The sequence below is a fragment of the Pseudochaenichthys georgianus genome, chromosome 1 (genome assembly GCF_902827115.2).
Source record: "Pseudochaenichthys georgianus chromosome 1, fPseGeo1.2, whole genome shotgun sequence".
Lineage (NCBI taxonomy): Eukaryota > Metazoa > Chordata > Actinopteri > Perciformes > Channichthyidae > Pseudochaenichthys > Pseudochaenichthys georgianus.
In genome coordinates, this window is record NC_047503.1 from 16,506,265 (window position 1) to 16,530,764 (window position 24,500).

Consider the following 24,500-nt stretch of genomic DNA (forward strand, 5'->3'; position numbering starts at 1 on the left):
ATATAATTTTTTTTAAAGATGTAGTGCTACCAAAATCTCTTAATACATCAATGGTTATGTTGTTGTTACAGTATAACACTTATTTTGAATAAATATGCTTTTAAACATTTTTCAGGCTTTTTTATTTAAAACTATTTAAAATTATTTTGACATTTTACAATGTATTGCAACCAAACCCCTTTCACACATCAATAGTGTATTGCTGCTCATTCTACATCAGGGTTGTCCAAACTACGGCCCGGGGCCACATTTTACTTCTTGATCTGCGCTTTTAGTCACACCTGCAGCAGCTTGGTGCAACATGGCAATGTTGGTCAGTCGGTCAGCAAGTCCACGACTTTGGTCCATATTTCAGTAACTATTAGATGAATTACTATGACATTTAGTATAGATAACTGTGGTGCCAAGGCGATAAGTCCTAATGACTCTGGTAATCCCTACACTTGCCCTCAAGCAACACAATGAGGTTCAAATGCGGGCTTTACATGAACTTGCTTCATAACAATTAGACGTATTAGCAACATTGGCTTTGGTTTATGGCAAACATATCTGCAAAACTACTCAAAGTCCTGTCAACCACAGATGTACTTTGTATTGTTGTAACAGGCTAATGCTAGCTTGCTAACATTGTAAACTAAGATGGGGATCATGGCAAACACTAAAACTTCTAGCATCAGCGTGTTAGCAATGTCATAGTGGACATGTTAGCATGCTGATGTTAACCTTTAGCTCCAAGCACCTCTGCACTCAAAGGGATAGTTCCGATTTTTGAAAAGGTATGTGTATCGCTATATTTGGTAGATAGGTGTATGCTATATTTGAAACATTTTTTAACAGAAGACAGTATCTATGCTTTCTTCAAAGCAGACCAGACTAGACTTGATTGACAAAAACATACATGTTATCTCACAGAAATGTAAAGCTACCAGCTGCAAGCTGTGAAAAAAAAATCGAAATAGAGATTACACTATTTAATAAATACATATTATTACTTTTTTAGGATGCTAAAACAGGTTTTTCTGCTGTCCACAGTTTACTTGTCCAGGCTTTACTTCTGTCCAGTTACACCTGTATGTTTCTCCAAACTTGCCAACCTGCATCTACTAAAGGAAATACACTGATCCTGGATATGTGCCTCATACAACCCCACTTAAAAAAATTAATTGAACTATACCTTTAAGTATGGCCTGACAAATCTGCGGTGTGGGGATAGGCGCCTAATCTTAGCTGCTCAACAGCTTCAGCAGCACTTAAAATCCTGTGTTATTGGTGACATTTTTCCAGGTCAATTTCTAAGACCTCAGTAAAGATGCTTGCTGTGATGTATGGAAATCTAATTTCTAACGTAAGTCTTTAGGTGCTAGGGGGGAGTTTCATACAGCAGGTATTGAGTCGGTGGTCTCCAGTGATGCTGCTTCCTTCTACGGTTACCACATGGAAGACTTCTAGTTCTTTTTCTAATATTTTTGTTAGACATTTTTTAATTAAAGCCAGATTATGTTTTCCACTTCTTAAAGAAGCCTAGTGAAAATCACACACAACAAAGTGGAAAAGTCTTGGCCAACGCTAATGCTACTACGCTGACTGGAATGTATGTAATCCCATGTTAGAATGTGTGTGTGTGTGTGTGTGTGTGTGTGTGTGTGTGTGTGTGTGTGTGTGTGTGTGTGTGTGGACCGAGCGCAGTGGGCCAAAGACCTGGCATGTGAACTCTTGCAGATTAGTACTCCAGTTTCTAGGGGCCAGGTCAATACGCAAAAAAAAAATGCAACGATGTGTGTCATGGATACACACACATAATGCATAATTTACATACAGCCACACTCAAACGATTGTGCTTTTCGGGTGAGAAAAAAACATGTTTAAAGGTGCAATGTAGGTCACCGCTACAGAGAGGAAGAGAGTGTATTTGTTCAACTGCATTTCCGGATTCATGTGGGTGTGTTTGTGTTCGTGGCAGCATGTCCGTAGCTATGTGTGCGGACATGTGCATGAGCGTGTGAACATATGTGTCTTTGTATGTGCGCTCAGCGGTGTCCGGCAGGGGGCTGTAGGTCTTGTTTATGTAAGGCGGAGGGTTAAAGGTTAGGGGCGAGCGGGGCGGAGCCTGGGTCCGCTCGGGGGCCTCCAGTCTCCAACACCATTCAGCCACTTGACTAATGGCTCAGGAGATGAGGGTGTTAAGTCTCAACCTGAATCGGTTTTCCTCTCTCCCCCCCCCCCTTCTCTTTCACTTATGTACGCATGGAAATACAGTGCATGTTGCATTCAGGTGAAAACAGACTTTCAGGCATGCTTCCAAAAACATAAAGAGACATGAAACACATACAAAGTGACACAAAATGAAAAGAAAGAGATGCAAAACAACTACAAAGTAACTGAAAACAAGGAAAAAATAAACAACCACAAAGACACAAAATAACTTTAAAGAGACATAACATGACAACAAAGAGATTCAAAACCACCACAAAGACACAAACAACTACAAAAAGACAGAAAGAGAAGCGACATGACAACAAAGAAAAAAGGAACAACCACAAAGACACAAAACAACTACAAAGAGACAGAAAGAGAAGCGACATGACAACAAAGAAAAAAGGAACAACCACAAAGACACAAAACAACTACAAAGAGGCACTAAACAATCAGAAAAGTATATACTACTCAAACAGGAGAAAATAGGATTCAAAACCCTGTGTAGGTTTATGCAAAGCATGCAGGGTTACATGTGGAACATTGTTGTATTCCAGCACAAACAGTACCACAGCATGTTGGTATATGTGAGGATGTGCAGACAGAAAAGGCCACTGTACCTGGAGATCCTGCTAATGATTCAGCTCTACTGACCACAAAGGTACGAGACAGGGACAGAGGCACTGGGGGGGGGGGGGATATAAAAGGAGAAGGGAAATGTGTTCAAGTTGAGAAACAATCGATGCATATACACACATGGTAAATGTGGATTCAATCTGGTAGGGAAGCGTCATCAACAGCAGGCACAACAGGAGCAAAGTTGTCAAGTCTCATCATAAAGTTTGATTTGATTTCTTTCTTGATCTTTGAGTTCCTGCATACATGACAAGAAAAAGTATTCTCCTATTTCACCAGTAGGTGTCTCTAAGATCTCATCACCGATGTGAATCAGAAAAAGGGCTGAGAATAATAGGACTGTAGTTTATGAATGGACTGAGAGGATCACTAGGCTTTGTTATGATGTCACTGCAGGACGGCAGTCAGTATTACAATCATAGTATGTCAACATTCATCAGAGGGAAATGTAGGCCTAAAAACACAGAAGGTCCTTAACGTACATGTACTTCGGTGAAACATGGGGCAATGTGAAGGCAGAAATTGGACAAGTCAAATTTGATCCATATCACTTTTTACATTTTTTTCACTTGACAGAAAGGATGTGAACAAATGTGTCAGATATAGCAAGAGGTAGCTATCTAAATATTTTCCTAATATGTTTTTAAGTAGAAATATAGTAATCGGAGTACTGTTTATCCTGGGAATTTTGCTTTTCGTGACACTGCATTTTAGAATAAAATACTTAAACAAATATTTATATAACATAAGAAGTAAGACTATGAATGAAAAATAAATACATAATAAAGAGTTAGAGTACACCTGCATTGAACATTTTACAAAATTAACCTGTCAAGAATCTTTTTTGAAACTAGTTTTGATCTTACCTGGCGAGGCTGTCAGAGCCAACATCCCGTAGAAGGAAAACGGTCCCGCTTCAAACTTCATCCCCTCTTTTCCCGCCTCCACCTCCACTTTCCCCTGTGACAGAAATATAGTGTTACACAAACTATGTTCTTTACTCTGGTATTTACTTTGTCCACATACAGAAAACATATTCATTGTACATTTGCAGTTTGTAACCATAGTGCTTCGTTGTGGATGTCCGCTACAGCTTTGGAGTCACACTTTCACCTCTGTTTAAACCACTTTCCCTGCTATATGTATTCATGCTGCCGTGAGTTTAGAACAAATCCCCCCTTCCTTTTTACTATTTGTAAATCCGTACTCTTGTTTAATAGCTTCCGATCTGCTGCAAAACCCTGGTCTGAAGGCCATTGACCCGGAACCCCACTTGTTCAATCTGGACCTTATTTGATCCAGGGATATTACACATATTAACTAAGTGGGTGCATAAGGGAAGTGTCTGCAAAATATTAGATTTGATATGGATTCAAACATGACTTTCAACTCATATTTAGTGCCAGTGATTAAGGTATTCTTCTGATCCAATGTATTCAGAGACAGAGCGCACAATTAAAACCAGTTTTCAAATTTATTTTAGTTGCCTGCAAAGAGAGATTGGTAAGGACAGTAGCATGACATTTTGATCATTTTGAATATGAAAACAGATATATTTTAACTTTTGATTGGTGTTTTTTTCTGGAATTTACACTACCGTCAAAAATGAATACATCATGTCTTCTTATATTGTTCATGTTCTTATTATGAGGTTAATATAATGTCGCACTCCAAATTACCTTCTGAATGTTGCACAGCATTTTTTTAAATGTGTATTCGCCCAGTATTTTCCACAGTTGCACTTGGAATTATTATTATGATACTTTTGTAAAATGATATTCCAGCAGGGATGACATTTCTAATAACTCCAGAGGGTTTTAAAGTTAATATATTTTGGTTGGGAAAAAGCTAATATTATTTCTCTTTTTTTTCTATGTCAAACTATAAATAAAATTTTCACTGTGGACAGAGACAGTTTGCTCCCCCCCTGCTGCACACAAAGATAAGAAAGAACAGTGGGCAGACATATCTCCGGCCAGACATTTGTATTGCTAATGAACTGTTTATCTTGGGTACTGCTTCTTGCTTTAATCCTAACTGCCCTGCAGTACAGTCATACCATGCATACCTCTTCAGGATGCCCCTGTGGGAACAAACCTGCAGTACAGCTCTGTTAGGAGGAGGGCTTTACTGTTCAAAACTATGGGAACAAGGGAAATAGAGTGTGTAGCACTAACATTCTATGTAATGTAAAAAGTAGTTTGATCAATTACTGTGATCACTGAATGATACATTGTTACACAAATTGCTTTCTGAGCAGTGGGTCTGATGTTGGACCTTTTTTCTTCACTTTGTATCTCGTTGTTTCCACACACCTGCAATAGGAGGATGAAGTAATCCACGGGCTTGTTCCTGTGGAAGAGGTAGTGCTCCACCGCCCGCTTGTTCTTTTCATCATATTTTAACTCCTGGATGACGTTGGGATGCTTCAGCAGGCGCAGCAGAATCTTTTCTGACATTTGCATCGGTGTGAAAGGCTCGATCTCTGAATAACCGGGGAGAGACAGAGAGGGAGACTGTAAGGAATTTGAGATATCAATTCAAATCCAACACGTATATATGTTAATATACTAGTTAAAAATATATATAAATATTGTAATATATTGGCCCACAGCATTTTATTTACACAACAAATACAGGACAACAATGTGTTTTATTAAGTGCTATAAGGACAGTCAAAACATTTATACCACGTCATCTTCCAGAATAATTGTGATGGACACTTTATACTGTAATCTGACTTTTTTTCAATAAATAAACATCAAATGGGCAGACTGGGCCTCGTGCGGGGATGACTTGTACACATGTTCAATCTTGAAGAGGGCATATAATACTCATCTAACCCTAACCCTATTGTATTTTGTGCCTCTACTGTGACATGTCGCCATGCTTTAATGTTCAAAACTTTGACATTTTTTTCTCATACTGCCTGTGCTGCAGCCCCTCTTTTCACCCTCTGTCTGAAACCAGAGCCCAGTCTACTCTGATTGGTTAGCCGATGTGTTGGAGCGCTAGCCAATAGCAGCACGAGTGTTACATAGTGATGTCACTATGTTCCAGAACTAAACCAAGGAGTCCGATGGAGGTGTTTCAGGCAGGGAGGTAATGTGTGGGAGAAAAAATCCCTCTTGAGAAATGGACACACTTTTGGGGGTGAAATGTTCCTTTAAAAGTTTTTATTTATCCAATTCTAAGGGTGTGTTATCATATGATGCTACATTTGTCCAAGGGAACTAAAATCCAAACCTGCCCAATTTTTATTTTTTATTTTTAAACAACCATACTGCGACTGATCTGCTTCAACCAGCTGATGGGCCAATCAGCTCGTTCCGTTGAGCAGCGGTGATATGTGTCAGCTGGCTCCACCACCAGCAACTAAACTCCCTAATAGCCTTTAGAGCAGGGGTGCCCAACCTTTTTTGAACCGAGAGCTACTTTTAAAGTTGCCAGTCTGCCGAGATCTACCAGTCCAAATAGAGGCGTAGCCATTACTGACAGCCTACTACCAGGTAAATACCCACTTCTACTTGTATAAAACTGACCTTCGTACGATTAATACTTCATAAAATAATGCAGATCCTTTATCTTACCTCTTTCTAATCTACACACAAACAAGTATTTAACTGAAGTTACACAACAGTGTTGTTGATACAGAGTTGGTGTTTATTCACATGTCACATACTACAGTGGGTAATGTTTAAGAAACATTGAACAGTGCTGCCACATATGACACAGGGAAAAATGAAAAGACTCTGAACCCTTTCGTTGCCATTATATAAAAATAGTGTTGCTACAAAAGTATAAATTAGGCTTACTAATAAGACAACTCAGATCTGAAGCTACACAGGAATCTGCTGCCGAAATGCAATAAAAAAGACAAAATTAATAGAATCAAACCCTTTTTTTGTTGCATTTTAGTAGATTATAAAAAGAAATGCCTTTAAAATAGGATGCAAGCAACACTAGTTTCTTAACCTGAATTGATAATAGACTATAATCAATTTAAGTTTGCATTCTTATACCATTTTGTACAATAATTATAACGAATAAGTTCAAACAAACTAAAACTTACAGCTGATTAATAACGGTATCTAACTTGAGTTTTTATTATATCAAAAACCTGTTGAAATGCTACTGTTTTTTACTGTACCCCAAAAGCGCGTCGGCAGCCTCCAGGAATGCTTCTTTCACAACTTTGCCGTCTTTGAAAGACTTCATATGTTTCGCAAGAACGTGACTGACACGTTAAGATGCGATGGGAGCAGCCTTGCTCTTGTTGTTGGGCCTGGTGAAAATGGACTGCTGTGCATTTCGCTGTCCTTTCAGGCCCCTCCCCTTTTGGGACCGTAGGGCAGAATTAGGAGGGAATTCCGTCTCGTAGCATTTGTGCACTGTTTTGAAATGCCGCTCCTAAATTACCCTTCTTCGATAAAGCTACGCTCGCATTGCAGATGAGACAGATGGACTTTGAATTGGAATAGATACAAAAATAATCATCCTCCCACTCGGAGTGAAAATTATATATGTTTTGCTTCTGCCATAATTGCGGTCTTGTTTGTGTGCGGACTGTCACTCCTGTTGACACGGACAACGTTAGCGAATTAGTGCACTGCCCACTAGCCACGCCCCGACACTTGGGGTCACAAAGCTTTGATGCTTTCAAGTGCATTATTCTGGCACAGGAAGATTATGTTATAGGACATTAACGATAAAACAGAATATTGTTGTTCTATTTTTAGACACATCTCGCGATCGACTGGGAATCTCCCCGCGATCGACCGGTCGATCACGATCAACTGGTTGGGCACCCCTGCTTTAGAGGAACTTAATCATCGCTTAGCTGCTAGGTCAAAGTTCTGAAGCAAATCCAAGTGCAGTGAGGCATCGTGAACCTCTGCTGCTGTAGTAGTACTGGGATACTCTGCCACCTGAACAGAAATCCATTTCCCCAGGGAACGCGGGTGAAATATTTCACATTTTACACTAAGTATGTCGACTTGTGTGAGAACCACGATCATAGGCCAAAAATGCTGGATGTGATGTCACTGAGGAACGCGTGTAAGCAAACAGGGTGGTGTTTTCAAAGCTGTGAGCTAAGATCTCAACATGTAACCTCCAGAGCATGACACGCAAGCAAATAGAAGCCTGCATTTTTTGGGGGGGGGATCTGTGCGCAGTCTGCACAGACATCCCGTGTAGCGCTGCCGAGAGGCCTTCACCACCTCTACACACAAACCAACACACTTGTTGTGAGTCCCCACACAACTCATTCCCTCACACACACAAACAACAGATACTCATTCCACATGCACATACTCACTCTTCCCTACACCCACTTGCCCAAAACTCAAAGCCCATACTGACACATACTGACACACACACACACACACACACACACACACACACACACACACACACACACACACACACACACACACACACACACACACACACACACACACACACACACACACACACACACACACACACACACACACACACACACACACACACACACACACACACACACACACACACACACTTTCCCCGCAGCGATGGGGCTGAGGGCACACTGGGGGAAGTCAAGCAGCAACGCAGCCCACTTGCCTGTTGCTAGGAAACGCAGGGTAGCCAGCAGAAGCTGAGGTGATATTTTAACCTTCATTTCATTGTCGTTAGGCTTGAAGGCCGAGAAATCCTGCTTCCTCTCTCGATGGGTGATTTTCTTCTTCGTCTTGTTGTCAGCTGAGGAGGGGAAATTAAAAAGTAAGACACAAACTAAAAAGTTGTAGTGGACCCACGCCACTCCACAGACTGTGAGCTCGTCCCCCGGGTCACAGGGTGACTAAACTTGAGTTACCCAAAGCTTATTGCTTTTTCCTGAAATGTAGCTGTGGCGTTCTTCTCAGAACTAAAAGGGAGCTATAGGGGGCTACACTGTTAGCTTACCACATTCTTAGCATTACTTAAAGCCATATGTATTAGGCCAGCAAATAGACTGGCACGTACGCTATATCTGCTGGCCATTACCATCAGACAGCTCATTGTTTGGTCAAATACACTTATACAAAATATAAAACAGATTATGACACTATAACATTATTGATTCTCCCTCTGTATATTTGTTTTGAAAAACTGCTTTTTAACTTTTCGGTGTACAACACAACATGATAACCTAATCGAATCTTCTAAAAAAAACGCAATTATTAAACTTAAATTCAATTGTTACACAAAATTATGATTCACAATAATCCACATGTAATGAAAGGGATCTCTCGTATTGATGAACCAGCAATTCCTCCCTGTTTTAGCATATTTCAGCTCTATTGTTTTGGTTTTCCTGCTGGAACTTCACTGTTTTGGTTTACACTCACCGAGGCAGCATTGACATATCTATAAAAAACTACAGTAGTGTACCTACCTACTACTGCTACGAACTGCGACGTTAGCGATTAGCTATGAACATTAGTTGTCAACAGGGCCGCCCCTGGCCAACTTGGGGCCCCAAGTGACATTGTGAGATGAGCCCCCCCCCCCCCCCAACCGACAGGAGTGAACAACGTTTTTTTGAAAACAAAGTAGGCTACTTTGCAAATATAATTCCTGTTTATTATTATTATTATTATTATTATTATTATTATCAACAGTTACTTTTGTCAAATACACTTATACAAAATATAAAACAGATTATGACACTATAACATTATTGATTCTCCCTCTGTATATTTGTTTTGAAAAACTGCTTTTTAACTTTTCGGTGTACAACACAACATGATAACCTAATCGAATCTTCTAAAAAAAACGCAATTATTAAACTTAAATTCAATTGTTACACAAAATTATGATTCACAATAATCCACATGTAATGAAAGGGATCTCTCGTATTGATGAACCAGCAATTCCTCCCTGTTTTAGCATATTTCAGCTCTATTGTTTTGGTTTTCCTGCTGGAACTTCACTGTTTTGGTTTACACTCACCGAGGCAGCATTGACATATCTATAAAAAACTACAGTAGTGTACCTACCTACTACTGCTACGAACTGCGACGTTAGCGATTAGCTATGAACATTAGTTGTCAACAGGGCCGCCCCTGGCCAACTTGGGGCCCCAAGTGACATTGTGAGATGAGCCCCCCCCCCCCCCCCCAACCGACAGGAGTGAACAACGTTTTTTTGAAAACAAAGTAGGCTACTTTGCAAATATAATTCCTGTTTATTATTATTATTATTATTATTATTATTATTATTATTATTATTATTATTATTATTATTATCAACAGTTACTTTTTTATACAGTGAGGTAAATGGTAAATGTGCATGTATGTTGTTCAGTATGCGTTTACAGGTGAATACGTCTGCATTTCCTGCCAAATACTAGCCTCAAAAAGATTAGAATATGATTAATGCAAATAAACTACTTCTACTAATAATAATAATCAATTGAATAATATAAATACTATATTATTGTATTGTATTGTGTTGTAATAGTCAAGACAAAACATGCTTATTACATGCTCAAAAACTGATATTTCTTAAATCTGTATTCAAATGTAGTTCCCTCTGTCAGCAATCAACAACTACACACACATTTCTATCAGTATTTCTCTGTGTTGTGGTTGACATGATGATGACTGTTAGGAGTTAAGGGGAGAGGCTGAGCATCACCATGAAATGTGCAAATTGACATACAAATGAATAAAAGGGGGGAAATGCTCCATGTTTTTTAGGCTGTAAACTTTAACTGTTATGTAAGCCAACTAGACAGACAGTTTATCACTCTTCCTCCTGTACATAAGGCATACCATACTTGAATGAATGGTAAATAAAGAATGCTGGAAATAACTGCATATCCATTAGCCTATATGCTATGCAGAGACTGCCTTCTTCATGTCGTGAATTGCAGCTGATGTTTTAATATGGCAATTGGCAATTTGACTTATACAACATTTGCAAGTTGTACATTTGACTCATACAATAATCCACCTTCGAGTGATGCTCTAGTTTCTTCATGTTTTGTTTTTTTTCCCTCTTGCTTGCGCCGGATTGAAACTGTCTTTTCGCCGACATCTCTTCACCTGCACTAGTGGCCGTATCAAAGCCGTGATTGGTCAGATGTCGATTCATTGCAACGGTGTCGAGTTACAGACGTGCTCCCCTTGTCACCTCTCACTCTCGCGTGTCAGCGGGGGGTGCGCGGAGAACTGCGCGGAGAACTGCGCGGAGTACTGCGCACAGCAGCTGAGGCCCTGTGGGCGGGGCCCCCTGCGTGATTGGCCTGTAGGGAGGGGCGGCCCTGGTTGTAAATGACCTAACAAAGTTGCCTTATTTAAGAATAACTTAATTCATTTAATAATTTAATACAATAAATAAATACTTTATTCAAGTTAATATTAAAATCGTTAAACAGTTTAGTTTTATATGTTACACCGATGTGCAGACAGGTAACTATGCTTTGTGACCATAAGGGTTTGTTGTTTTTGGTGCCTCGGATATAATGTTTGTTCATGTACTAGTACTGCGTGTTTTGTTGACACACTAGGCAACTCAACGCGGGTAGACGTCTTTATTGAAGCTCTGCTGCAGCTCGTGACATTAAGCTATCAGCAGAAGAAGAACTTTCAGGATTCAAATAATCTCCTTTCACAACAATCGGCAAACAAGGTATTTGTTTCATGTGGGCGCCATGTCCTATGTTCTTTAATTGATCTGTATGTCTGGGCTATGTATATATGTTGTTCGTTGGTGTAGTTCTCACTGCGTAACGGAAGAGGGGAGACTACAAGATTATCTCCATGAATAAACGCCCATTTCAAAGAACCGACCTGTGCCTGTTACGTGAAGAGAGCTACATTCGTTTTTAAGAAACTAACAATTTCTCAGATGAGATGGTACTTGACGGAGCAGAGTCCAGATGATAATTATTTGTGGGTTCATCAATACAAGCAATACCTTTTCAATTACATGTCATTTGATCCATTGGGCAGTATAACAATATTGATCATTCAAATGTATATTAGGCGCAAACAAAATGTTTCCCTCACTTACAAATGCTAGCATCAGATATATTTATGATGCTAATTTTGGGGCCTGTTTTCTGTCACATGTTTGTATCATGATATATTGTGCCATGTGCCATTTAGGTGTAGCAGCATTGGTGTTTATTTGAAAGCCCCCGAAAGGACACAACATTTATATTTAAATACATTTGCTGCTGGGTTAGCGTACATTAAGTTGGTTAAGATGGTCCCCATCTAACCCTAATCCTAACCGTTAAATAGAGCCCTGATACTTTAACAGGCTATATACCTGTTGTGGTCCTACAGTATAAGGGTGAGAGAGAGGGACTTACTGTACAAGTCAGTCTCGTCCAGGATCTCCGACTTGATGATTTCTTCAATAACGTCCTCCAGGGTCACAATACCCAGAACCTCGTAGAAAGGGTCTCCCTCGCCCTCGTTGTTCACCCTCTGAACTATGGCCAGGTGGGATTTACCTATCAAAACACATAGATACACACAGCATATAAAGTCAGGGTCATACATTGATAAAGGGAGTTATATAGTATAGTAAAAAAGGTCAGGTGATGATGGAGGTACAAGGGAACATACGTACAGGCAAGGAAACACATGGCTATATCCACTTTGATTTGAAAAGTTTCTCTTTTTAACACCCTGTATCATAGGTCAATAGTGGTATTTTATACTGTGAAATAGGGCTGCTCAATTAATCGTATTTTAATCGCAATTATGATTATGGCTTGCAACGATTACGAAAACAACGTTTTTATTTTTTTATTATTGGTTTTTCAGTTGAGTTATACTTAAAGTTCAGGGTAATCAACTGTTAAAAACATACTGTTCCATTTTTTTTCTCCAATAAATTGATGTTTTCAAAGTATCAATTATTGACCCAAATAATCGAGATTATGATTTTTGCCATAATCGAGCAGCCCTAGTTTCTAGCAAAACATCTTTAAGAGATGAGATGATACCAGCATTTGCCATGGTGGCCAAAACATTTTTATTTGGTCTTAAATTGTAGTTCAACATTTATTTCCTGTTACTTCTGGACCATGACGGTGGGCCAGCCTTTAATGTTTAACTGAGTGGAATATGTTGAATATGTTTTACCAAAATGTTGGCTATATGTTAAGGAGTTTTCAGGTTGTGACAGTGCACTGCAACATGTTTGTTGATCTTGTTTATTGGTATTTATTATTTTGATATTATTTATTTAAATGTAGATATGAATGTATAATTTATTTTATTTTATATTGGTTTTTCAATTGATTACCCTGAACGTATAATTCAACAGTTAAAAAGTTCAAATTATTATTTGTTTTAAAGTACAATGAATGGATGTTTTCAAAGTCAATGAATAATCGCAATTACAATTATTGACCCAAATAATCGAGATTATGATTTTTGCCATAATCGAGCAGTCCTACTGTGAAATAGAAAAAAAAATAATCACTCATGTCAGCTAAGACTCACAGAACACTGATGCTGCAGTTTGTCATACAGCAGCTGACACAAAGTGATCTGAAGGAAGAATCTTTTCTCTATATCAGTTAAAATAACCAGGGATGCAGGACAATGGTAGTTCAAGTGTTTACAGTGCCATCTCAAACAGCCATAGAGACATTCAAAGTGACAGTCAAACAGTCAGAATGTCATCATATAGCTCCCCTTAGCCCTCCCTCCCTCCACATCTGTGTTCCCAGGACCCTCCTGTGAGCCGTACCATCCGGGGGAAAAAGGAAAAAAAGAAACAAACCGCCATGTATGCAGAGAATACTGTCAAGCAAAACACTAAACAAATTCTTTGCCTTTTCTCAGCTTGTGATCATTTAAAAAGGAATTTTCCAGAGGCCCAGGCTAATATTAGCCCGTTCAAAATGAAGTTTCCATTCCGCCCCGGCGATATTCTCACCGAGCGGAGGAACAGACCCGGCGAAGCCTCCGCTGTGTGATCAGATTGTCTCGGAATGGGCCGTTTGCATGCAGATACTCCAGTGTGTCAGAGTGCATGAGTGTACGAGTGCACACGCCTGTGTGCGTGTGTGTGTGTGTGTGTGTGTGTGTGTGTGTGTGTGTGTGCGCGTGCGTGTGTGTGTCTGTCTGTTTCTGGAGAACACAGGTATATCACTGAGTCAGTGCTCACATGCTGTTTCAGTTAATGTTGGCTGCTTTGGTGCAGGACTGAGGGCTGAGCAGCACTGATTGTTTTATTGCACTGCAGCTTCCATACTGATGTGCAGAGCCTGAGAGCAGCAATGTGAGAGTGTTGTGAGCATTAGATGCAGAACTGATGCTTTCAAAACATGTACTCGGGTTACACTTAATAGCCTGGCAGGGAAAGGTATTAATAATGTAAACACCAGAAATCCAACATGAAAAATAGTTTTTCAAATGGCAGGAAATCTGGGAAAAAGGTAAAGGCGTCCTATTTCTAGTGAAATGTCAATGAGATCTTGAGCGTGCTCTTTGTCACTGAGGGTTGAGTTTAACTAGGACAAACACACATGGAGCCTCAGTGGGTTAAAGCAATCAAGCCTCAGAAGTCCTTGGGCAAGCAATTTACTCTACAAAGCCGAGTACAGTGAAACAGATCAATGCTACTTCCTTCTCTTCAATGGTATCCACTCCACTCATGGCAGGTGGTGGTCAAACTTAATGTCACATAATTACACTGTTAGAGTGAACAGAACATGAAAATCCAGCTGGGAAAGTGAGATCACCTAATTTAAAATGGTTAGTTTTTTTGCACAAATACACTTGTCAATACTTTTTTCTGTATAACATTGGAGTCTTTATTTATTTCTTAATATTTGAAGGAATACATTTTTGGAAATAATTTCGTTATCTTTAGATGAACATACACCACGTTCATGTCTGTATGATACATATAAAGCTTCTGTCAACGACCAGTTAGCTTACCTTAGCATTAGGAATCAAAGAAAGAAGGATACCGCTAGCCTGTGCAAAGGTGAAAAAATCTACCGACTAGCCAGGCAATAGTTTACTTATATCTTACATGCTATTCCATAAAAGAAACATGGTTCGAATAGGACATTTCTGTTGTTGCTTTTCTGTACTTATGCTAAGCTAAGCTAACCAGCTGCTGGCTTCAGCTTCAAATGTATAATACAGACAATGAGTGGTAATGATTTTCTCATCTAACTCTCAGCAAGAAAGTTGACTTTACCAAATGGTTAAACTATTCTTCTAGGGCAGGGGTATTCAACTAAAATTCAACGAGGTCCAGTTAGAGAAAATCTCCCCATGCAAAGGTCCGGAACTTCAAAATGTCTAACTTGCTTTATGAATTAGTGTGATATATATTGAAGTAGCCTGTAGCTTTATCAACGGCTGCATGTAAGCAACAACTGACTGCCAATCAAATAAAGAAAGTACAATTCAAAAACCACAATATTTATTGTCAATTAACATTGAACTATACAGTAAAATACTGTGGATATGTGTAATGTTCCTCTCGGGCTGCATTTAAAAATAGAGCAAATAAATAAAATAGCTTTTGAAAATGTGTGCATCTTAAAAGTGCTTTTTTTTTCGATAAATAAAATAAAGTGTAGCAGCAGCTTGAGTTTCTCTTTGTTAACCGTTTCACATCATGACTTAACAGTTTCAGCCGATTATAGAACAATATCAGTCTTTACACATCATAACAATTGAACAGTTTTAAAGTTTCTCTTTCTTTCCCTCTTATATTGCAGTCCCTCACTCACTTTGTTTAAATTCAGTGCGAGAATTGAGCTTGAGCTTGTCCTGCCAGGAGTTTAGATCTGGGCTGAAATGGTGTCAAGGCCATTCTCATACACACATGCAGGTGATCATTGGTTAGCCTCGGTTAGCCTGCGCTGGAACGATATTTAGTTTTTGTGACCTCAGTTCTGACTTGAGAGGGAATGTTTGGTCAAACACTTTGTGTTTTGTCTCATAGTGGCGTGTTGGCACTTTTAATGAGCGCCACGGTCTCTGAACAAATGAGACACAATGGTTCTGTGCTCCCAGTGGGTAGGATGAACACGAATCAGTCCACTCAGGGTTAAAAGCTCTGTTCTCACTGTCCATTTTCCTCTTCTTGGAGAGCGCCATGTGTAATTATTTGTCTCTCCCTGTCTGCCGCTAACACGCCTGTTCACTCTCCGCTTCTCTCCCTGTATCGCTTATTATTCTCTTCACTCACTCTCCTCTCCGCTTCTCTCTGCCGCGCTCTCGTCTCTTCTTCTATGTTTCTCTCCCTGTATCGCTCACTCGTCTCTTTCGCCCCCTGTCGGTGGCGGTTCAAATAGAATCGCCCCGTCAAAATTGAAATCCTCTATTAATGTATTGATTATAGGTCCGGGTCCGTATAGGTCGGCGTCTGGGTCCGGGTCCGGATCCGGACCGCGGTCCGCCTGTTGCCGACCCCTGTTCTAGGGGATGTGGTGGTAAGCAAAAGTTAAGGTTGACCAAATAAATCTTAAATCAAAACTTTGTCAAGAGCTTTCAAGAACAAACCGTTATGTCTGCTTCCGTCTGGCAATGTTTTATTCTACTCTCTTCTACTCTGTTTCTTCTTCAGACTTACATTTGTTTGAATACTTATATATAAGGCTGCATTGTTGGAGGATCTTGGGACTTCAGAGTTTCATTGCCATATCTATGTAGCTACTGTGCATATGACAAAAAAGCCTTTGAATCTTGAATCAACCTCTTCAAATAACATTATGAATAATTTCCAAAGAATCCCTCATTTCTGTTTAGGCATTACAATGTTTTTATCTAGAACTACTTACAATGAGCAACTACTGTGTGATTTAATTGAAACCAAAATCAGTTGATAAAACTCTTTCAAATCACTACATAATGCTCAACAGAACAAGAATCTTGACTGAACAACATTAAAAGTCAAATCAATAATCAAAATCGAGGTCTTAACTTTTTTAGTTTAACTATTGTCATACTGATATGTACACACTGTGAAGTCCACTGAGACAAATATAACATTTGTTATATTGGGCTATATAAATAAACATTGATTGATTAACAAAAAGTGATCACTCCAAAGACATAAAAAGGCCTGACCTACGACTTTTAAATGAGCCACCTGATAAGAAATGGAGGCCATCACTGATACCACTCACAATCTGTTCAGCTCTACAAGCGCACACTCACTAAACACACATGGGACAGCGCGAGTCACTTGTTTGACAAGTTAAACTAATCCCATCAGGATGTTTGTTCCCATCAAGAGCACTTTCTATCACCTCCTTCAACACAAAAGTTGACATGGGGTTAACCATTAGAGATGACCCGCTTTAACAGAGGAAGCATAGGTCACTAGTAGAAGGAGAAAGAAAGGGGGGAAATGGGAAGCTAATCATTTAAAATGACAAAAAGTAAATATGTTTATGCAAAATATAGGAGTGTTTATCTCCCAGTCTTTCCAGTGGGCTCTAAAAAAAGAACAAAGACATTTCTCAAATTCCTTGCATATGACAGCAAAGTGATATGGATACACCCATCATTCCATCATACTATTTGGTATGTTTCATGGAAATAGAAACTAGTGACATCTATTGAGCACATATTTTGCCACAAGTGCCAAAAATGGCAATGTCTGTCACAGTGTTGGTTAAGCAACCACTTTATGTAACAAGTGTCCATCTGAGATATATGAACAAATATTGGATGGATTGCAATTCATGTTTGTACAGACCATGATGTCATGAAGTCCTTACTTTTCCAATAACGCCATCAGCAACTTAGATGTATTACTTATCCTGTGAAATATTCCCATCTTCTACATGGATTGGCACAATGTGCGGAACAGACATTCAAGAAATGGCTACGATATAACAAATTGTAAGGACTACAAAGTGGTTAATTCCCATTTCCCATGGGTTAAATTGGAACAACTTTGGGGAACTCTTGACTTTTCCTCTCTAGCAACCATGAACAGGTCAAAGTGTTCCCTTACCCTGAGATGTATCTGAACCATAATTGGTGGATTGGTACAACATGAAATTCGCTTTTTGTGATAACTAACACATGTTAGCATGCTAACATGGTTAACTCAGATGTCACCATACTAAATATTACCTGTTAACACCAACATGTTAACATTATTTTTGTGAGCATGCTAGCAAGCTGATGTTAGCATTTAGCTCAAAGCATCACTGAGTCTAAGAACAGTCCTGTTAGCGTGGTTGTAGACCTTTAGAATTGCCATGAGCAAGACTAAAGGTCAGTAGAAATGTACAACAGTTCATGGCAATTAACAATTTTTGGACTTTACTGTTGGAGTGATGGACAGCCATCCCCAGAGCCATGCTTCAAACATGGGTACATTCATGCAGACAGACCTATCTGAATACAGCCAGATAGATATACAGCTTCCCTTTTTCCACTCCAAAATATAAATGTATTTATTTTGTGTCATGTAACATATGTCAGTACTTTCTCTGAATATCGACTGATAGAACATAAGTCTTTATAAATAAGAACAGACATCAGAGTTGAAAATATACAGTAGAATTTGACTTTCAAGACAAAAGGATAGACATATATTTGGATAATTGCTTCCACTTAAAACAAATGTTTTTATTTTGGAAGCTTTTGTCCATTGCGACAAATAAAAAGTGCATTCAAATGCAGTGAAAGTCTAAATGCAGCCAATTTACCCATGTAAACCACTCTGGTGTTTCTGCCTAGTCTATCAAAAATCTATTTCTGTCTATATCAAGACACACACACAGTCACACACACACACACACACACACACACACACACACACACACACACACACACACACACACACACACACACACACACACACACACACACACACACACACACACACACACACACACACACACACACACACACACACACACACACACACACACACACACACACACACACACACACACACACGTCTTTTGCACAGTAGCTCCACTCCTCATCGTTTTGTCTCGCAGTCCCTCAAGATGAGTGCATACTTTCCAGTTTCCCACAAAGACAAAATACCACACAAGCGACAGAAAAAAAAGCAGCTTCTGTCTTCCATAAATACAGTGCGAGACAATGACAGACTGTTTATTCATAGCTCCTTAGCTGCTGTTGTGACAGTGGGTTCGGTGAGGGGGAACTGGAGGTAGAGTGGGGAGGCTGACCCTCTGGACCCTCTGGAGCCTGAAGCTTGGCAGAGGGCCACAGGGAGAGTGTGTCCTTGCGAGGACCAGTCGTCTGGGGTCCTATACGCCATCACTACTGCCTGACATCTGGGGGGTATACTGCGAAGCAGGATTTTCGCTTAGCCGGCTAAATTCAGGGAAAACTCCGGCTTTCCGGTCATCCGAAGCTGGTTCTCTTTTTAGCAGGCTAGATCTCCATGGTAATATATGCTAAGCAGCTAACCTGGTCGGGACCAGGTTAGGTTGCAGGCTAAGAGCTCAACTCAGTGAAAGCACCGCCTGCTGACCAATCAGAGCTCAGTGTGCGGAGTTTAAAGCGATCAAGTCAGATTACAGGAGAAAGGAAATACAGAAAAGCTGCCGTCGCAGGAAAGACGGCCGGCAAAAATCACCGACTGTGTGAACGTGAACATTAATAGAATATCACCTCCATCTTCAGAGCAATCTGACTATTATAACATTAGCGTTAAGAAAGCTTACTTAAATATCTGCCACAACATAAGTAACCGGATCAGAGTACATTAAGTACAGTCCGCGGCATATCACTTCATAATGTATCATATCTCTCCTTATCTGAGTCAGCTGAGCCGTATCTGGCCGTGCAACACTCACAGTGTCACAGACTGTATGCAGAAGTATTATTTTAAGCAACACATTAAGTTGACGAAACACTCGAGACAAATGTAATTAAAGTCAGATCGTGTGTTAGACGGGGCAGTGATATCATAAACCTGTTAATGTACGCATTCAAACACTTTTTCTTTTGCCAGCTGTATTCACCTTGCAGGTGCAGCTATGTGGCTTTTATCCTGGATAAAGTGTTTAAGTCATGGATGTTTAAAGTTTAACTTCTTCATTTTTGACTAGTATTAAAGTTCACTTTTCATTCAGGAAGTATGACGCTGCGCTGTCAGTGCGCTTCTCCATGTTTGTGATTGGTCGAATGCTCCAAATACCACCCCTTTCATGTGAACGCGCACCTAACTAGATAGGAAACGGCTGGCTTGAGCGATCCACTTGATAACCAGCGTCGTAGTACAGTTTAGCGAGAGCGCGTATGTTTTGGATTAAGCCAACCGGCTAACTCAAACATATCCAGGTTAGGTTGAACCAGCTTCGTAGCATAGGCCCCTGGGGCTGTCTAGCTGGGCTAAGCCTGAATGCATGCTGGGTATTTCAGCACACAGGCACACTGCACATATCGGGGTCGGGGGTTGATTGTTTTCTGAAAGCCTAAAATGCACTTAAAAGCTCTCTTATTCCATTTCCAAAACACTTCTGAGAATAATGGTTGTGTCATTAGACCTGTTACCGGCAGGTTTAGTTTGCATTTGTAATTGGGTGACGTACGTACGCACGCACGCACGCACGCTTCTTTTAATATTCCCACTATGTGTAACTTTACTCAGTGAAGTTTTATCTCAAAAATGTACACTGACTTCATCAAACTCTTCATACTCTCTGATGATACAGGTTAATTGCACCCATTGTTCACTAAATAAATAACATCCATTGGATGAAAAAAAATGTTTTAAGTTACAATACATCAGTCCATCGATAGAAGGTCATCGCCAACTATTTAGCTATCAATTCATTGCTGAAATTACATTCCAAGCAAAATGGCAGAAAATGCTGTTTTCAGCCTCTCAAATATTGAGATTATTACTTTCTCTCTTTGACATTATATTGAACTGAAACACTTTGGGTTTTGGACTGACAAAACAAGACATTTTAAACATAACTTTGGACTTTTGAGTCTATTAATTGATCAATCGAGAATATAAAGGGCAGATTATTCGATAATCGTAAAATGTAGCCCTACAGCAGATTAAAACAGACGTAAATCATATTTGTATTCTTTAATGTTCAAAAAGCTCTTTATTTTTCTCATACTGCCTGTGCTGTAGCACCTCTTGTCACCCTCTGTCTGAAACCAGAGCCCAGTCTGCTCTGATTGGTTAGCTGGCCGGCTCGGTTGTGTTTGGTCAACTGCTTAGAGATGTCCCGCCCCAAAGTCTATCACTTCCACTGGTTGGCGTGCAAGCCAATAGAAGTCTGAGTGTTAAATAATGATGTCACTATGTTGCACCTTTATAACATTACAGGGAAGGGAAAACCTCAACAAGCATAATAAGGCCCCTCTAACAAAGGCCCACATTAAAAACACTCAGTTGAACCAATATATATATATCTATTCATCAGTCTATTTATCCGTGATCCAAAGCCAAGCCTGAGAACCTCCTCTTCAACCTTCAGAGACCAGGCTGTGTGCTCTTTTCCACCATTCCCAGCTTATTTATGGAATGAAGCTTTGTCATATTTTTCCATAGCGCGATTTCCCCCTATAAATAGGCACGTAAGGCTCGGCGAGTTGGGGTGGGAGTATGAGGGGTCAGTATCTGTTGTGGACACTCATCATTGCCCCCCTCCTTGCCTTGCTCTCCCCCTATTTTTCCAAATATTTGAGCACTGACAAATATAGTGCAATATTAGGGTGATGGGAACCCATCGGAAAGTCCTTCCTCCAAATCTACCTCCAGTGAAAGTTTCCAGCCATCCTGACCCCTTTTTCCATTGACATAGACACAAACTTTACCCTGATGCTGGTGGCATGTCGACCATTTAAAGCTTGTAGTCCGAGTACACATGCAATGTAATAACATTATTCTATGTCTTGGCCTGTGTTATCTGGAGACACAAGTGGAATGTGTGTCTGCCTGTATGTTTGTGTTTAGTAGAGTCTGTATTTTCTTGTCTGGAATCATTATGGATACATTGAATGCTATTAATATAAATGAGGGAACAAATTAACCATAAATAGTCACTTTCCGGGAAGTACAGCTGCTCCAAAGAGGATCTGTAAAACCCAGAGGAAAACCTAACAGTGACATCACTCAGAAAATGTGACTACCCAAGGGATTCTTTGGTTCCCACTTAGTCATGATTTTTAAATGTTACGCACCCAGCTTATTGACATGCCATGACTTTATTGCCTCTCTTTCTAAATCGAGGATAAGTTGGGACTTAATACAACACATCAGCAGTTAGTGGGACCCATGTGCCAAAAAAAGGCAATGTTTGTGCTTTCCCTACACATTGCTCAACATTTAATCTACATGGTGCTTTATTCACCATATCACTTTGTTTTCTTACTGAGATTTAGTTGTGAAAAAGTAGGGTTTCCTAATCTCACTTTATTACCTCTGAGTAAGGGGAATGGTCTGTTAATCACAGGTCATCCAGATAGATAGCCAGGAAACACAGATATGAGACGCATTCACACAAACAAGGTTGAACACTGCAACAAGTCATTAGCCGAGGCTAAGTTATGGCACAACAGTAAGCAGTCTTGTTTTTAAGGGGGTTATGGGAAATGTAGTTGCCGGCATGAAGTGAGACAGATTTGTGCACTGTCCTATGTTTAAAAGACATAACATTTATACATTCAGTGAATACGTTAACATGCACAAAATATTCCGTTTTTTTTGCCGTACTACGATAAACAATTTAAATTGCTAAAGAAAATGAATATTCAATCACAATGCCGTTAACATGCAAATGTCTATATTTGGATTTTTTTTTTTTTTAAATATTCCACTGGGGGAAAGTTCCCTCTTACTCACTCTATATTTACACCAACCACATTCCTAAAAAAAACATTGCGAAACAAAAACATTTTTGTGTCGTGAAGGGCAGTACAAACCCAATTGGATGTGTGTACACGTGCTTCATACATGTCCAACGAATACTCAACGAATACTCCTAAACCTAACTCGCGACCATAATATCGGCATATCCTACATGTGTAAAGAAAATGCTACGTCCTGCATATTTTACGATATCCTAGCGCAATATGTCTTTTACATGACCTGTATCACATTCGGAGCCTGCCGCAACAGAAATCAACAAGCGGAAGAAGTCTACAAGATCACTTACTTTAACCATTTGTAAAATACATTCAATTATTAAGCAGAAAATGTGTAGACATGTGTACCGTACTTTTCGGACTATAAAGCGCACCTGCATATAAGCCGCAGCAGCTAAATTGTCCGTCTGTCTTGCTCTCGTTCTGTCTCTCGGTTCCACTTTTACTTTGGCGCGCTACCTGTCTCTTTTCCGGCCTCCAGCTTTTCCTGCTGGAGCCCGCCGCTTAAAGGTGGCGGGCGCGGACCGGTCATAGAGCCCATAGAGTTACAGGTGGTTAATTTTACCTGTAAAATCCATAGATTTAGGAGGTTCCCTAGTGGCCGTTAGCTGTACAAATAAAATGGGGAAAAAAGTCGCGGCTTATAGTCCGAAAAGTACGGTACATGTATTTAATTACATTCCAGTCCCTGACACTTGGGTCCCTTTTCCTCCGGGTCAAACAATAGTTAGCATGATAAGTGCCAACGCAGAGAAGTAAGTCTGCTTACAGCTCCTAGCTAACCGTCATTAAGGGGCTTTGATCACAAGATCACTCTGCTGCTACTTGCCAGTGGTGTTTCACTACACACACACATACAGTACAGCCACACACCCGCACACTGCTGGAATGACATTGTTGTTCATTCAGAGAAGCAGCTTGCTGTCGTAGCTGGCTGCGTTTGTTGTTGAAAGGTCCCCTGGGTGGAGATTCCTTTGGGCCTCAGTCATAAGGAGAGGCATCAATGGGAAAGCAGTGGGGATAACTGAATGGGCCGGGTCAGGTGCTGCTCTGTTAGTGAGTGTTGCAACTGCTGAATGGTGAGCACATCATACAACAATGACAAGAACTGGGGGTGTTTTTAAAGTAGCTAAAACACATAAAAGTACACATCTTGCTTTACTATTTTTAGCTTTAATGTTGCTAAGTAAAACTAAATGGTGTTCTTATGAACTTCTGTGACTAGTTTGTCCAAGCTAAAACCAATCAAAGTGCTAAAATCATTCACGTTTTATCACTAGGGTCATTCATTTCTGGTTCTTGATCAAGTTTAGAAATACAAGCTTGGCTGCTCTCATATGGCATCTATATACACACGTTAAATTACTTTTTTGACAACATACTTAAAAATCTTAAGCCCTAACTTGGTGCAACAGGTAAAAGAAAGTCACAATTCACAACCATTCCTTATGATTCATTAAACACATGTGGAATGGTAAGAACTTGTTATACTCAGTATCAGTAATCATTTAGAAAGTTTCAATGTTGAACAATCAGAAAATGATGCTAAATGTTCTGTGTATTTAAATATTATACAAAAAAAGCAGCAGTTTCCTCACATGTTGTGAGCTATGTTTTTCATTTTTTAGGTGGCAGGAAATTTGTCTCATAGTTTTAATGATGTTTTTAGTTGGCTAGGTTAAAGGTGGGTAGGTAATTTTGGAGAAACCAGCTCGAGTGCGCTAGAATTTGAAAATACACAACCGGAAAAAATCTGCCATTTCCTTACAGAGCCCCTCCTCCAACACACACGAACGCGCACATGACCAATGAGGGCACGAGATA

General features: G+C 39.9%; 1 protein-coding gene across 2 annotated transcripts in view; it reads right to left on the reverse strand.

The window, feature by feature from the left end:
- Positions 1–24,500, reverse strand: part of cnnm2b (cyclin and CBS domain divalent metal cation transport mediator 2b) — a 58,573-nt gene that overhangs the window by 9,671 nt on the left and 24,402 nt on the right. Inside the window, exons 2-6 of one of the 2 annotated variants that reach the window (XM_034096915.2) lie at positions 12,179–12,322; positions 8,437–8,574; positions 5,145–5,314; positions 3,696–3,789; positions 2,814–2,876 (exon numbers count right to left, since the gene is read on the reverse strand). In XM_034096915.2, coding sequence (XP_033952806.1) covers positions 2,814–2,876; positions 3,696–3,789; positions 5,145–5,314; positions 8,437–8,574; positions 12,179–12,322 — 609 coding nt within the window. The remainder of the gene's footprint in view (positions 1–2,813; positions 2,877–3,695; positions 3,790–5,144; positions 5,315–8,436; positions 8,575–12,178; positions 12,323–24,500) is intronic. The other variant, XM_034096981.2, reaches the window with a different exon arrangement.